This window comes from Ammospiza caudacuta, chromosome 33, assembly GCF_027887145.1.
Source record: "Ammospiza caudacuta isolate bAmmCau1 chromosome 33, bAmmCau1.pri, whole genome shotgun sequence".
Classification (NCBI taxonomy): Eukaryota; Metazoa; Chordata; class Aves; order Passeriformes; family Passerellidae; genus Ammospiza; species Ammospiza caudacuta.
This window is the reverse complement of record NC_080625.1, coordinates 610255-626547: the sequence shown is the minus strand read 5'-3', so window position 1 is coordinate 626547 and position 16293 is coordinate 610255. Positions and strand designations below refer to the sequence as shown.

At 52.2% G+C, this 16293-nt stretch overlaps 2 protein-coding genes and 1 pseudogene across 2 annotated transcripts; 1 reads left to right on the top strand and 2 right to left on the bottom strand.

Annotated features, from left to right (window-relative positions):
* LOC131570177 (zinc finger protein 665-like) overlaps positions 1 to 16293 on the top strand; it is a 507112-nt pseudogene that overhangs the window by 164039 nt on the left and 326780 nt on the right.
* Positions 708 to 13764, bottom strand: ATAT1 (alpha tubulin acetyltransferase 1). The gene is given in 11 exon segments (XM_058822574.1): positions 708 to 732; positions 2468 to 2577; positions 2579 to 2631; positions 4127 to 4201; positions 5316 to 5361; positions 7543 to 7644; positions 9832 to 9945; positions 10507 to 10567; positions 11261 to 11343; positions 11826 to 11886; positions 13577 to 13764. Coding segments are annotated over 11 exon segments (831 nt in total). The 5' UTR covers positions 13678 to 13764.
* Positions 14403 to 16268, bottom strand: MRPS18B (mitochondrial ribosomal protein S18B). Its single transcript, XM_058822576.1, has 7 exons — positions 16140 to 16268; positions 15675 to 15774; positions 15488 to 15585; positions 15189 to 15257; positions 14887 to 14953; positions 14731 to 14790; positions 14403 to 14652 (listed from the first exon to the last, which is right to left on the bottom strand). The coding sequence occupies exons 1-7, from the start codon at positions 16206 to 16208 to the stop codon at positions 14414 to 14416; spliced, it is 702 nt and encodes a 233-aa protein (XP_058678559.1). The 5' UTR covers positions 16209 to 16268; the 3' UTR covers positions 14403 to 14413.

Sequence of the window (16293 nt, the reverse complement as noted above, 5' to 3'; positions counted from 1 at the left end):
CCAGTTGGGTTATGGGGCAGGCACTGGTTCCAGTGGGGTTATGGGGCAGGAACTGGTTCCCAGTATAGCAGGAACCGGTTCCCAGTTGGGTTATGGGGTGGGAACTGGTTCCCAGTATAGCAGGAATCCGTTCCCAGTTGGGTTATGGGGCAGGAACCAGTTCCCAGTGAGGCTTCCAGTGGGATAGGAACTGGTCCCAGTTGGGTTATGGGGTGGGAACTGGTTCCCAGTATAGCAGGAACCGGTTCCCAGTGGGGTTACTGGTTCCCAGTGGGGCAGGAATCCATTCCCAGTGGGGTTATGGGGTGCGAACTGGTCCCAGTGGGGCAGGAACCGGTTCCCAGTGGGGTTATGGGGTGGGAACTGGTTCCAATTGAGTCCATAGAGGGTCAGTGGCCATGGGGGGGTCAGTGGCCATGGGGGGGTCAGTGGCCGGATTTGGGGGGGGGTCAGTGGCCATTGGGGGGTCAGTGGCCGGATTTGGGGGGTCAGTGGCCATGGGGGGGTCAGTGGCCATGGGGGGGGTCAGTGGCCGGATTTGGGGGGTCAGTGGCTGGATTTTGGGGGGTCAGTGGCCGGATTTGGGGGGTCAGTGGCCATGGGGGGGTCAGTGGCCAGATTTGGGGGGTCAGTGGCCATTGGGGGTCAGTGGCCGGATTTGGGGGGGGTCAGTGGTCAGTGGCCGGAGGGGGAGGGGCTGGGGGAGCTCAGCGGCCGACGCGCCCCAGGGAGCTGTGGGGAGGAGGGGGAAACACCTCAAAGCGAGCCTAAAACCGAGCCCAAAATCCCTAAAAATGCACCCAAAATCCAGCCCAGACCTGATCCTAAAATTGAGCCCGAAATCCCAAAAACGGAGCCCAAAATCCCAAAAACTGAGCGCAAAATCCAGCCCAAACCAGATCCTAAAACTGAGCCCAAAATCCAAAAAAATAAGCTCAAAATTCCTAAAAATAAGCCCAAAAATCATCCCAAACTCAAGCCCAAAACCCAGCCCAAACGGCCCCCAAATCAACCCCAAAACCCAGCCCAAGCCAAAGCACAAAAAGGCCAAAATTCAGCCCAAAACTGAGCCCAACCCAAGCCCAAACCGACCCCAAATCCGAGCCCAAAGTGACCCCAGTTTCCCCTGATTTTTCCCCTCCCCGTTTCCCCCCCATTTTCCCCCCATTTGCCCCCAGTTCCCCCTCATTTTCTCCCCCAGTTTCCCCCCAGTTTTGCCCCCCATCTCCCCTCCCCATTTTCACCCCATTTCTCCCCAGTTTCCCCCCCATTTCCCCCTCTATTTCCCCCCCCAGTTTCTTCCCCCCATTTTCCCCCCATTTTCTCCCCCATTTCCCCCCCTTTTCTCCCTCAGTTCCCCCCCAGTTTCCCCCCCCCATTCCCCTCCAGTCCATTCCCATTCCCCCCCCCCAGTTCCCCCCATTTTCCCCCCATTTTGTCTCTCATTCCCCCCTCATTTCCCCCCTTTTTCCCCCATTTCCCCTCCAGGTTTTCCCCCTCAGTTTCCCCCCCATTTCCCCCCACAGTTCCCCTTCATTTTCTCCCCCAATTTCCTCCCAGTTTTACCCCTCATTCCCCCCCACCCCACAGTTCCCCCCATTTTTTCCCCAGTTTTGCCCCCCATTTCCCCCAATTTTCCCCTCCACCTCCCCCCATTTTCTCCCCCATTTCCCCCCACTTTTCCCCCCATTCCCACCCCCCCATGTCCCCCCCGGTTTCCCCCCAATTCTCCCCGAGCTCCCCCCCTGGTTTTGCTCCAGTTCCCTCCCATTTTTCCCTCCATCCATTCCCATTTCCCCCCCCAGTTTCTCCCCATTGCCCCCCCATTTTGCCCCCATTTCCCCCAAGTTTCCCCTCCAGTTCCCCCCATTTTCCCCCCCCATTTCCCCCACATTTTGCCCCTCCATTTCCCCCCATTTTCCCCCCCAGTTTCTCCCCATTGCCCCCCTCCATTTCCCCCCCATTTTGCCCCCCCCATTTCCCCCCCATTTTCCCCCCCAGTTTCTCCCCATTGCCCCCCTCCATTTCCCCCCCATTTTCCCCCCCGTTTTCCCCCCCCATTTCCCCCCATTTTCCCCCCCAGTTTCTCCCCATTGCCCCCCTCCATTTCCCCCCATTTCCCCCCATTTCCCCCCCATTTTGCCCCCCATTTCCCCCCCGTTTTCCCCCATTTTCCCCCGTTTCCCCCCCATTTTGCCCCTCCATTTCCCCCCCAATTTTCCCCCTCCAGTTCCCCCCATTTTCCCCCCCCATTTCCCCCACATTTTGCCCCTCCATTTCCCCCCATTGCCCCCCCAGTTTCTCCCCATTGCCCCCCTCCATTTCCCCCCCATTTTCCCCCCCATTTTCCCCCATTTCCCCCCCATTTTGCCCCCCATTTCCCCCCCGTTTTCCCCCCCATTTCCCCCCCATTGCCCCCCTCCATTTCCCCCCACATTTTCCCCCATTTTCCCCCGTTTCCCCGTACCTGGCTCGGCGCGGGGGCGGCTCCGGGGGGGTCTCTGTCCCCGGTGGGGGAGGGGTCCCCGGAGGGGTTTCCCGGCGCGCCAGGAAGGGGCGGAGGCTGCCCCGCACCGGGGGACCCCCGGCCCAGGTTAAAGGGCCAGGGGGGCTCGGGCTCCTCCCGCAGGACTGGGGGGCGGGGCCAGCGTCAGGGGGCGGGGCCACGCGCACTGACCGCACCCACAAAGCCACCGGCCACACCCACCAGTTCCCCATTGGTCAGTCACTGCACAGGGGCGGGGCCATGTACGGCGACCACACCCACCAGTTACACCCACATAGCCATTGGTCCCTGCCCAGGGGCGGGGCCATGCAGTGACCACACCCACAACTCACTGACCACGCCCACCAGGCCCCATAATGGTCACATACATTGCCCGGGGGCGGGGCCACGCACAGGGACATACCCACAACTCACTGACCACACCCACCAGGCCCCATAGTGGTCAGATATTGCCTGGGGGCGGGGCCACGCACAGGGACACACCCACTGACCACACCGGCCAGCCCCCCCATTGATCACAGCCACTGCCTGTGGGTGGAGCCACATTCAGGAGGCGGGGCCATGCACAGTGACCACACCCACAACCCAGAGACCACACCCACTGACCACAGCCACGAACCTGGGGTGGGGCCAATGCCAGAGGTGGGGCCATGCACAGTGACCACACCCACTGACCACACCCACATTGATCACAGCCACAGCCTGGGGGCGGGGCCATGCACAGTGACCACACCCACTGACCACACCCACCAACCACACCCACACACCCATTGATCACATCCCTGGGCGGGGCAGCAGGGGCGGGGCCACAAAGAGGGACACGCCCACTGACCCCACCCATGGTTACAACCAATGAGCACACCCACTGATAGCACAGTTAGCCACACCCACTGACCACACCCAGGGTCACGTCCATTGGCCACACCAAATTAGCCACACCCACTGACCACACCCACGGTCACATCCATTGGCCACACCCAGTGACCATGCCCAGGTCACGCCCATTGGCCACACTCAGTTAACCACACCCACTGACCACACCCAGTGTCACACCCATTGGCCACACCCACTGGCCACACCCAGTTAACCACACCCACTGACCACACCCAGGGTCACGCCCATTGGCCACACCCAGTTAACCACACCCACTGACCACACCCATGGACATTTCCATGGCCACGCCCACTGACCACACCCAGAGTCACGCTCATTTGACCACACCAGATTAACAACACCCACTGACCACACCCATGGGCGTGTCCAGTGTCACGCCCACTGACCACACCCACAGGCATGCCGAGAGCCACACCCAGGGCAGCCACACCCCCTGATTGCATATACAGACCACACCCACAGGCCACACCCACAGCCACACCCCTACATCTATGGCCCCACCCACTGACCACACCCATACCCACATGTTGCCCCACCCATTGACCACACCCACTGACCACACCCATAGTCACATCCACACCCACTGACTACACCCATGGCCACACCCACTGACCACACCCACAGTCACATCCACACACCCACGACCCCACCCACCTACCCTACCCATGGTCCCACCCCTCCATGGCCACACCCCCTGGCCACGCCCCCAGCCCCGCCCCCACTCACAGTGGCGCTCGCTCAGCGAGTAGGGTTTGATCGGCTCCTCGGGGCGGGGCCGCGGCAACGGGCGCCGGGCCGGGGCTGCCAAGGGAGCCAAAACCACCACGAAGAAATACAGCAAAAATCAGCTCGAATGCATCCCCAAATCACCTCAATTTCACCCCAAAATCACCTCACGTTCACCCCAAAATCACCACAAATACACCCAAAATCCAGCTCAAATTCATCCCAAAATCACCTCAAATACACCCAAAATCCAGCTCAAATTCATCCCAAAATCACCTCAAATACACCCGAAATCACCTCAAATTCATCCCAAAATCACCCCAAATACACCCAAAATCCAGCTCAAATTCATCCCAAATTCACCCCAAATTCACCCAAAATCCAGCTCAAATTCATCCTAAATCCAGCCAGAATTCACCCCAAATCCACCCAGAATTCATCCCAAATTCACCTCAAATACACCCGAATTCACCTCCCATTCACCCCAAATTCATCTCAAATTCACCCCAAATTCACCCAAAATTTACCCCAAATCCAGCCAGAAATTCACCCCAAATCCACCTCAAATTCACCCCAAAATCATCCCAAATTCACCCCAAATCCACGCAAAATTCACCCCAAATCCAGCCAGAATCCACCCCAAATTCACGTCAAATTCACCCCAAAATCATCCCAAATTCACCCCAAACTCACCTTAAATCCAGCCTGAAGTTCACCCGAAATTCACCTCCCATCCACCCCAAATCCACCCAAATTCATCCAGAATCCACCCCAAATTCACCCCAAAATTCACCTTAATTCCAGCCAGAAATTCACCCCAAAATCACCTCAAATTCATCCCAAATCCGGTCAGGGAAATGCAGGAATTCACCCCAAATTCACCCCAAATTCAACTGAAATTCACCCCAAATTCACCCCAAAATTCACCTTAATTCCAGCCAGAAATTCACCCCAAAATCACCTCAAATTCATCCCAAATCCGGTCAGGGAAATGCAGGAATTCACCCCAAATTCACCCCAAATTCAACTGAAATTCACCCCAAATTCACCCCAAATTCATCCAAATTCAACTGAAATTCACCCCAAATTCAACTGAAATTCACCCCAAATTCACCCCAAATCCATCCAAAATCCCCCCAAAATCTGAAGCTGCAGAAATTCCCAAATGTGAATTCCATCCCCAGCTCACCTGTTCTGGTGGAGAAAAATCCCTCAAAAATGACAAAATTGTTCACCTGGAAAAAGAAAAATTAATCAATTTCATGGAATTATCCTCATTTTATTTCCTTAATTCTTGTTTGCACTAATAAATCAAAATAAGATAAAGCAAAATTTAAAAACCATAAATAAATGTGTAAAAAAACCCCACAAATATTGATAAATAGAAATATAAATAAACACATAAAAATAAATATGGGATTTATTAATGAATTTATAATCCTAATTTATAAATATAAATATAGACCATAATAATAAATAATACACAACTAATAAATAAACAGGATTAATAAATAAACACAAAATATAAATAAATTTTAAATATACAAAATCAACAAATTTAATAAACATAAAATATAACTAAAATTCAAATACACAGAATTAATGAACAAAATTAATAAATAAAAACAAAATACAAATAAAATTCAAATATAAACATTCAATAAGTATAAAATATAACAACAAATGCAAATAAATATAAAATAAAATTACTGAATAATAAATACAGAAGAAAGTATAAATAAAAATATAGGATTTTAAAAAATAGAAATATATAAGTTCAAATAAATGTAAATGTAGGTGCAAATATAATAAAAATAGAAAATTAGAAATGGAAATTAAATAAAAATACAACTGAAATCATATACATAAATTTAAAATAAATATAAAATAAATAAAAATATAAATAAAATAAAATAAATATAAATATTTAACCCATACCACATAATTTAAACTCAAACCCCCCATTTAAGATGCCCCAAACCCCAATAAAACCCCAATAAACCACAATAAACCCCAATAAACCACACAAAACCCCAATAAACCACAATAAACCCCAATAAACCACACAAAACCCAATAAATCTCAATAAAACCCCAATAAAACACAATAAAACCCCAACAAACCCCAATAAACCCCAAATAAACCCCAATAACCCCCAATAAAACCCCAATAACACCCAATAAAACCCCAACAAACCCCAATAAACCCCAATAGACCCCAATAAACCCCAATAGACCCCAATAAAACCCCAATACACCCCAATAACACCCAATAAACCCCAATAAACCCCAATAAATCCCTATAAAACCCCTCCATAACCCCAAGAAACCCCAATAAACCCCAATAAACCCCAATAACACCCAATAAAACCCCAATGCACCCCAATAAATCCCAATAAACCCCAATAAACCCCAATAAAACCCAATAAACCCAATAAAAAAACAATAAACCCCAACAAACTCCACTAAAACCCCAATAAAACCTCAATATAACCCCAAGAAACCCCAATAAACCCCAATAAAACCCCATAAAACCCCAATAAACCCCAACAAACCCCAATAAAACCTCAATAAAACCCCAATAAAACCCAATAACACCCAATAAATCCCAATAAACCCCAATAACACCCAATAAATCCCAATAAACCCCAATAACACCCAATAAAACCCAATAAATCCCTATAAAACCCCAATAAACCCCAATATACCAAATAAATCCCAATAAATGCCCATGAAACCCCAGTAAACCACAATAAACCCCAATAACACCACAATAAACCCCAATAAACCCAATAAAAACCCAATAAACCCCAATAACACCCCAATAAACCCCCAATAAAACCCCAATAAGCCCAAATACAACCCCAATAAAACCCCAATAACACCCAATAAAAACCCTATAAAACCCCAATTAACCCCAAGAAACCCCAAGAAACCCCAATAAAACCTCAATAAAACCCCAATAAACGCCAATAACATCCAATAAACCCCAATAACCCCCAATAAACCTCAACAAACCCCAATAAAACCCCAATAAACCCCAATAACACCCAATAAACCCCAATAAAACCCCTACATAACCCAAATAAACCCCAATAAACTCCAAGAAACCCCAACAAACCCCCATCAAACCCCAATAAACCCCAATAACACCCAATAAACCCCAATAAAACCCCTACATAACCCAAATAAACTCCAAGAAACCCCAACAAACCCCATCAAACCCCAATAACACCCAATAAACCCCAATGAAACCCCTACATAACCCAAATAAACCCAAATAAACTCCAAGAAACCCCAATAAAACCCCAATAAACCCCAATAAATCCCTATAAAACCCCTCCATAACCCCAAGAAACCCCAACAAACCCCAATAAAACCCCAATAAAACCGCAAGGCTTTGTTGGTGGCGCCCACCTGCGGGATGCGCTCGCAGAGGCCGAAGTGTTTGCTGAGGAAGCGCAGCAGCTTCTCGGAGGGTCTGTCCACGGCCAGCTGCTGGGGCCGCGCCCGCTCCCGCTGCGGCCACGGGGCACGGGGAACCAGGCGGGCACTCAGCGCCGGGGCGCGTGTGCCCCAGAGCCATCGCCCCGTACAAGTGGCGTTTGTTCCCAAACCTTCCACTTTTCCCATTAAATTGGCATTTACCCCAGAGCCATCACCCCGTACAACTGGCATTTGTTCCCAAAACTTCCACTTTTCTCCCCAAAGCCATCGCCCCGTACAAGTGGCGTTTGTTCCCAAACCTTCCACTTTTCCCATTAAATTGGCATTTACCCCAGAGCCATCGCCCCGTACAACTGGCGTTTGTTCCCAAACGTTCCAGTTTTCCCCCCAAAACCCCCATTTCCCCCTTAAAATTGGCGTTTGTTCCCAAAACATTCCACTTCTCCCATTAAAATTGGCATTTACCCCAAAGCCATCGCCCCGTACAAGTGGCGTTTGTTCCCAAAACTTCCACTTTTCTCCCCAGAGCCATCGCCCCGTACAACTGGCGTTTGTTCCCAAACCTTCCACTTTTCCCATTAAATTGGCATTTACCCCAGAGCCATCACCCCGTACAACTGGCATTTGTTCCCAAAACTTCCACTTTTCTCCCCAAAGCCATCGCCCCGTACAACTGGCGTTTGTTCCCAAACCTTCCACTTTTCCCATTAAATTGGCATTTACCCCAGAGCCATCACCCCGTACAACTGGCATTTGTTCCCAAAACTTCCACTTTTCTCCCCAAAGCCATCGCCCCGTACAAGTGGCGTTTGTTCCCAAACCTTCCACTTTTCCCATTAAATTGGCATTTACCCCAGAGCCATCACCCCGTACAACTGGCGTTTGTTCCCAAACGTTCCAGTTTTCCCCCCAAAACCCCCATTTCCCACTTAAAATTGGCGTTTGTTCCCAAACGTTCCACTTTTCCCATTAAATTGGCATTTACCCCAAAGCCATCGCCCCGTACAAGTGGCGTTTGTTCCCAAAACTTCCACTTTTCTCCCCAGAGCCATCGCCCCGTACAAGTGGCGTTTGTTCCCAAATGTTCCACTTTTCCCATTAAATTGGCATTTACCCCAGAGCCATCACCCCGTACAACTGGCGTTTGTTCCCAAACGTTCCAGTTTTCCCCCCAAAACCCCCATTTCCCACTTAAAATTGGCGTTTGTTCCCAAACGTTCCACTTTTCCCATTAAATTGGCATTTACCCCAAAGCCATCGCCCCGTACAAGTGGCGTTTGTTCCCAAAACTTCCACTTTTCTCCCCAGAGCCATCGCCCCGTACAACTGGCGTTTGTTCCCAAATGTTCCACTTTTCCCATTAAATTGGCATTTACCCCAGAGCCATCGCCCCGTACAACTGGCGTTTGTTCCCAAATGTTCCACTTTTCTCCCCAGAGCCATCACCCCGTACAACTGGCGTTTGTTCCCAAAACTTCCACTTTTCCCCTCAAAGCCATCGCCCCGTACAAGTGGCGTTTGTTCCCAAACATTCCAGTTTTCCCCCCAAAACCCCCATTTCCCCCTTAAAATTGGCGTTTGTTCCCAAAACATTCCACTTCTCCCATTAAAATTGGCATTTACCCCAAAGCCATTGTCCCTTACAACTGGCGTTTGTTCCCAAACGTTCCACTTTTCCCATTAAAATTGGCATTTGTTCCCATTGAAATTGTCATTTTCCCCCAAAAAAATTCCATTTTTCCCATTAAAATTGGCATTTACCTCCCAAAAAAATTCCATTTTTCCCATTAAAATTGTCATTTTTCCCCCCAAAAATTCCATTTTTCCCCATTAAAATTGTAATTTCTCCCCCCCAAAATTCCATTTTTTCCCCATTAAAATTGGCATTTTCCCCTCAAAAAAATTCCATTTTTCCCCATTAAAATTGTAATTTCCCCCCCCAAAATTCCATTTATTCCCATTAAAATTGTCATTTTTCCCCCCCAAAAAATTCAATTTTTCCCACCCAAACCCCATTTCCCCCCTCCAAATTTCCCATTTTCCTCCAAACATCCCCAGCTGCCCTCCTCAAAATCCAATTTTTCCTCCCCAAAATCCCATTTTCCCCCCAAAATGCCCCATTTTTCCTCCCCAAATCCCCATTTTTTTGCCCCAAAACCCCATTATTTTTCCCAAAAATCCCATTTTTTTCCCCCAAACCCCCTTATTTTCCCCTTTTTTTCCCAAAATTCCCTTTTTTTTCCCATTTTTGCCCCAGACCTGCAGCATCTCCCGGAAGAGCTCCTGGCCCAGCCCCCGGCGCTGTTGGGACTCGTGGATGTAAAAATCCAAAACACAGAGAGGCTCCACCTCCACGTGGGACCCGTCCCGCTCCTGGGAACCCCAAAAAATCAAAATTCTAACCCAAAAAATCCCAGCCCAAAACCCCAAAATTCCGGCCCAAAAATCCCCAAATTCCACCCAAAATCCCCAAAATCCAAAACACAGAGAGGCTCCACCTCCACGTGGGAGCCGTTCCGCTCCTGAAAACCCCAAAAAATCAAAATTCTAACCCAAAAAATCCAAATTCCACACAAAAAAAAAAAAAAAAAAAATCCCCAAAAATCCCAGCCCAAAACCCCAAAATTCCGGCCCAAAAATCCCCAAATTCCACCCAAAATCCCCAAAATCCAGGACACAGAGAGGCTCCACCTCCACGTGGGACCCGTCCCGCTCCTGGGAACCCCAAAAAGTCAAAATTCTAATCCAAAAAATCCAAATTCTAATCCAAAAAATCCAAATTACACACACACACAAAAAAGAAATCAAAATCCCAAAAAATCCCAGCCCAAAACCCCAAAATTTCACCCCAAACCCCCCAGATTCAGACCCCAAACCCAAAAAAAACCCCAAAAACCCCAAATTTCCCCCCAAAACCCCAAACCCAGCACTCACCAGCAGGAAGAGTTTCTTGTACCCCACCTTGAGGAACCCCAGCACCGCTCCGCGGGGGGACCTGGGGATTTGGGGGAAATTTGGGGAAATTTGGGATTTTGGGGGGATTGGAGGGGGAATTTTGGGATTTTGGGGGGATTGGAGGGGGAATTTTGGGGGGATTTGGGTGGAATTTGGGGAAAATGTTGGGGATTTGGGGGGAAAATTTGGGGGATTTGAGTGGGATTTGGGGGGAACTTGGGATTTTGGGGGAATTGGGGGGAAATTTGGGGGATTTGAGGGAGATTTGGGGGGAATTTGGGATTTTGGGGGGATTTGAGGGGGAAATTTGGGGGATTTAAGGGGGAAATTTGGGGGGAATTTTGGGGGGGTTGGGGGAATTTGGGGATCTGGGGGAATTTGGGAATTTGGGGAAATTTGGGGGTTTTGGGGGAATTTTGGGGATTTTTAGGGGTAATTTTTGGGGATATTTTGGGGATATTTTTTGTGTAGTTTAGGGGATATTTTGAGGATATTTTGGGGATATTTTTGGGAATACTTTGGGGATGTTTTGGGGAAAATTTTGGGGTTACTTTGGGGATATTTTCGGGTGATTTAGGGGATATTTTGGGGATGTTTTTGGGGGTATTTTAAGGATATTTTGGGGATATTTTTCGGGTGATTTGGGGGATATTTTGGGTATATTTTTGGGGTGATTTTGAGAATATTTTGGGGATATTTTTGGGGTGATTTAGGCGATGTTTGGGGCTCTCACCGGGTGTCCCTGAGGATGTACAGCACGTGCCTGTTGCTCTCCATTCGCGCCGCGCTGGTCACGGGCGTGGAGAGGCCCTGGGCCTGCCTGGGGGCACACGGGACCCCCCATGACCCCCAAATTCCCTCTTGGACCCCAAAATTTCTCCTTTGAGAACCCAAATTTTGCCCTGGGGACATCCTCTGACCTCCCATTGTCCCCAGTGATGCCCCAGGACTCTCCAGGACCCCCAAATTTCCCTCTGGGACCCCAAATTTCTCCTTTGAGACCCAAAATTTCCCCTTGGGAAAATCCTCTGACCTCCCATTGTCCCCGGTGACCCCCACAGAACACCCCAAATTTCTCTCTGGGACCCCCATAGTCCCAAATTTCCCTCAGTGATCCCCCCCAGCCCACCCCTCCCATTGTCCCCAGTGTCCCCCCGGTGCTCCCAGTGCCCTCCCAGTGTCCCCCAGTGCTCCCAGTGCCCTCCCAGTGTCCCCCCGGTGCTCCCAGTGCCCTCCCAGTGTCCCCCAGTGCTCCCAGTGCCCTCCCAGTGTCCCCCCAGTGCTCCCAGTGCTCCCACCTTGGCCGAGGCCTTGCCCAGCTCATCGATCACCGTCCTCAGCTGCTGCTCCAGCTCCTCCCTGAGCCCAGGGGACACCGAGAGGAGCCATTGGGACCCCACTTTCCCCTCACAAAATCCCAAAAAAATCCCCTCAAAAGAGCAGAATCCTCCTCCAGCTCCTCCCTGAGCCCAGGGGACACCGAGAGGAGCCATTGGGACCCCACTTTCCCCTCACAAAATCCCAAAAAACTCCCCTCAAAAAAGCGGGGTCCGTCAGCTCCTCCCTGAGCTCAGGGGACACCGAGAGGAGCCATTGGGACCCCACTTTCCCCTCACAAAATCCCCAAAATACCACAAAAAAACCCAAAAAATGCGTCCTCCAGCCCAGGGGACACCGAGAGGAGCCATTGGGACCCCACTTTCCCCTCACAAAATCCCCAAAAAATCCCCTCAAAAAAGCAGAATCCTCCTCCAGCTCCTCCCTGAGCCCAGGGGACACCAAGAGGAGCCATTGGGACCCCACTTTCCCCTCACAAAATCCCAAAAAAATCTCCTCAAAAAAGCAGAATCCTCCTCCAGCTCCTCCCTGAGCCCAGGGGACACCGAGAGGAGCCATTGGGACCCCACTTTCCCCTCACAAAATCCCAAAAAACTCCCCTCAAAAAAGCGGGGTCCGTCAGCTCCTCCCTGAGCTCAGGGGACACCGAGAGGAGCCATTGGGACCCCACTTTCCCCTCACAAAATCCCCAAAATACCACAAAAAACCCCAAAAAATGCGTCCTCCAGCCCAGGGGACACCGAGAGGAGCCATTGGGACTCCACTTTCCCCTCACAAAACCCCCAAATTCCCCCCAAAAATGCGGGGTTCTCTTCCAGCTCCTCCCTGCTCTCAGGGGACAACGAGAGGAGCCATTGGGACTCCACTTTCCCCTCACAAAATCCCCAAAAAATTCCCCTCAAAAACCCTCAAAAAAGCGGGGTCCGTCAGCTCCTCCCTGAGCTCAGGGGACACCAAGAGGAGCCACTGAGACCCCACTTTCCCCTCATAAAATCTCCAAATCCTCCCAAATACCCCAAAAAAGCGGGCTCCTCCAGCTCCTCCCTGTACCCAGAGAACACTGAGAGGAGCCACTGGGACCCCACTTTCCCCTCACAAAGTCCCAAAAATACCGCAAATACCCCAAAAATCGGGCTCCTCCAGCTCCTCCCTGCACCCAGAGAAGAGCAAGAGGAGCCACTGGGACCCCACATTCCCCTCATAAAATCCCAAAAATACCGGAAATACCCCAAAAAAGAGGGGTCCTCCAGCCCAGAGGACAATGAGAGGAGCCATTAGGACCCCACTTTCTCATCATAAAATCCCAAATACCCCCAAAAAAGCGGGGTCCGCCAGCTCCTCCCTGCACCCAGACAACATCAAGAGGAGCCATTGGGACCCCAATTTCCCCTCACAAAAACCCCAAATTCCCCCAAAAAAGCGGGGTCCTCCAGCCTAGGGGACACTGAGAGGAGCTACTGGGACCCCACTTTCCCCTCACAAAAACCCCAAATCCCTCCCAAAAATCCCCCCGAAAAAAAGCGGAATCCCCCAGCTCCTCCCTGAGCCCAGATAACACCGAGACGAGCCATTGGGACCCCACCTTCCCTTCACAAAATCCCCAAATCTTCCCCAAAACAACCCAAAATCCCCCCAAAAAAGCGGGGTTCCGCCAGTTTCCCGGCATGCCCCGCGCCCCCTTCCCGCCCTACCCAGCGCCCATCCCCGGTACCGTTTGACGGTGCCGCCGCCGCGCCCCGCGGGCCGCAGGTGCTGATCCACCACGCAGAAACGATCGCCCAGCACCGGGGCCAGGTCGAAAGGGAACTCCATGATGGAATTGCGAGTTCCGAGCCCCGGGCCCGGCCCGGCACCACCGCCGCCTCCGCCCGCCGGGCCCGGCCCGGCACCGCCACGGCCGCGCCCGGGCGGCAAAGAAACCACGCCCCCAGCAGGGAGGAATCAGCCAATCGCGAAACGGCCCGCCAAGCGCCGGCCAATCAGTGTGCTGCGTTTTTCCGTGCTTAACAACGGAGTCCCGCCCTTAGTAACCGCCAGCCAATCGTTGCAGCGGCCGCGCCCGTCTGTAGAAACCAAGTCCCGCCCTTAGCAACCGTCAGCCAATCGCTGCTGACAGTTTGACAGCTCTTAGTAACCGAGTTCCGCCCATAGTAACCGTTTACCAATGGCAACCGCCCTCAGCAATCAAACTCCACCCATAGCAACCGCCGCCGAATCGCTTCCGTTGGCAGACACTAAACCCCACCCCTAGCAACCTTTCAACCAATCGTTTATTCTCTCCTGGGCTAAACTCCACCCCTGACACCTGCTCGCCCAATCGCTGCCGCCCGTTCTCCCGCCCTTGACAACCAAGCCCCGCCCTCCTTAGCAACATGTTTTTCGCGCCACCGCAAAACATGAAGGGAAGCATCTCCCCATTCCCGCAAAGCATTGTAGGATATACTCCCCCTCCGCGCGCCGCCATTTTTCAGCCCCGGCCGCCATTTTGGCCCGGTGCCTCAGTTTCCCTGACAAGAAAAACGCCAATTTTAGGAGATTTTAAACATTTTTATTTCCCCGACGGGCTTGGGGGGGTATCCGGGTAATCCTCCTTGAGGAATCCCCGGTACAAACGGCGCATCCGAGCCACCTCGGCAGCGGGGGGTTGCTGCCACTCGTACCAGGGGTACCAGGCCTGGCCCGGCTCCCTCAGCGCCGGCGCCGGGGGAGTTTTGCCCACGGCCGCGTGTTGGTTGGAGAAATCCTCCTCAGGAACCGGCACAAAAGGGACCTGGAGCCACAGGAGACCTGGGGCGGGGAGATTAAAGGGTTTGGGAGGCGCCCAGTAGGGTTAGGAATGGTAAAAATTTGGGGTTTGGGGTTTACCGTGGTCCTGGGCCTGGGCGATGGCCTGGGAGAGGCGTTTGTGCTGCTTCAAGCAGATCCCTGAGGGGAAAAGGGACAAAGGGACACACAGAGGTGGCACCAAGGACACAAAGGTGACTTCAAGGACACAAAGGTGACCTCAAGGTGTGCCCTCACCTGTGTGGATGGGGTGGAAGATGACGCCGGAGTGGGGGCAGATGAACTGGTCCAGCAGCTTAACATTCTGCAGGGTGGGAAAATGGGGTAAAAAATATATAAAAGGGGTAAAAATATATAAAATAGATAAAACAGATTGAAAAGAGAGTAAAAACAGAGTTAAAAAGGGGAAAAGTAAAAGGAAAAGAAATAAAGAAAACAGAAAGGGAATAATATAGAGGAAAAAAGGGAGCAGAAGAAAAAGATGAAATGGGGGGCCAACGCAGCCCCCCCAAATTTGCCCAAAAACTGCCAGAACTCACCCGAAAATCCACGAGCAGGTTCCGGTCGCGGCAGATGGGGCAGGGGTTCCCCACAGGCCTCCCCCGGCGCTGGGAAGAAGGGATGGGACAGTCCCAGTAAATCCCAGTAACACCTAAAACGCCCCAGTGCCTCCCAGTAACCCCCAAACTGTTCCAGCGTCCCCAAAAGTGCCTTTGAGAGGCCTCAATTGTCCCCAAGCTGCCCCAGTGCCCCCAAAAATGGCACTTGAGGTGCCTCAAGAGCCCCCAAAACGCCCTCAGTGCCCTCCCAGTACCTTCCCAGCGCTCCCAGCGCTCACCAGGCAGGCCTTGCGGGGGCTCTGGGGGGGCACGGAGCCCTTGTGGTTGCGCCGGTAGCCGTCCCACACCGGCCTGTCCCCGTAGGTGGCCCGGTACTCTGTGTGGGGACATTTTTGGGAGGATTTTAAGGGGTTTTGGGGCTCCAAAATTCCCAAAAACTCCCCCTCACACCACACAAAAACCAACCTTCACTCTCCAGGTACTCCCAGGGCCGCTCCTGGTAGGGGGAGGGGGGAGCAGGGGGGTCCTTGGGGGTCTCCTCGGTGCTGCAAAAGCGGGGGAGGACCTGGGGAAGGGGGTTATGACGTCATAGATGTGATCAGAGTGATGACATCACACATGGGCCGGACCCTCCCTTCCCTCTCATCGCCCGACCCTCGGCAGCGACATCAGCGACGCCTGCTGTGACGTCAAAATGGGCCGTAGCGCGATATGACATCACCGCAATGCGGACAATGACGTAATACCTCAGTAAACCGCGCCCCCTCCCCTGCACCCCCGCGCCCTCTAGCGGAAAAATTCTACCCCGTGACGTCACTCGCCCCGCCCCGCCGCACGTGGCGCGCGCTGCCCTTTCCCCCCTCACGTCCCGTTTCTTTTTCCCCCTCCTCCAAATTCCTGGTGCTTCCTTCCGCCGCTCCCCGCCCTCACCTGAGCCCACCGCGGGCTCCTCACGCCTCCCGCCGCCCTCAGCGCCGCCGCCGCCAGGGCCAGCGCCATCTTCCCGCCTCTCCCTCACGCCCCGCCCCTCGCCTCTCCCTCATGGCGGGGCGGGGCGCCGCCATCTTTGCCGCGTAGCCACGCC

Coding starts and splice junctions, on each gene's coding strand:
- MRPS18B (XM_058822576.1), bottom strand. CDS start 16,208: ATGGCGCTGGCCCTGGCGGCGGCGGCGCTGAGGGCGGCGGGAGGCGTG. Junction 15,258..15,487: donor GCCCCCGCAAGGCCTGCCTG/GTGAGCGCTGGG, acceptor CCTTCTTCCCAG/CGCCGGGGGAGGCCTGTGGG. Junction 14,791..14,886: donor CTTCCACCCCATCCACACAG/GTGAGGGCACAC, acceptor TTTTCCCCTCAG/GGATCTGCTTGAAGCAGCAC.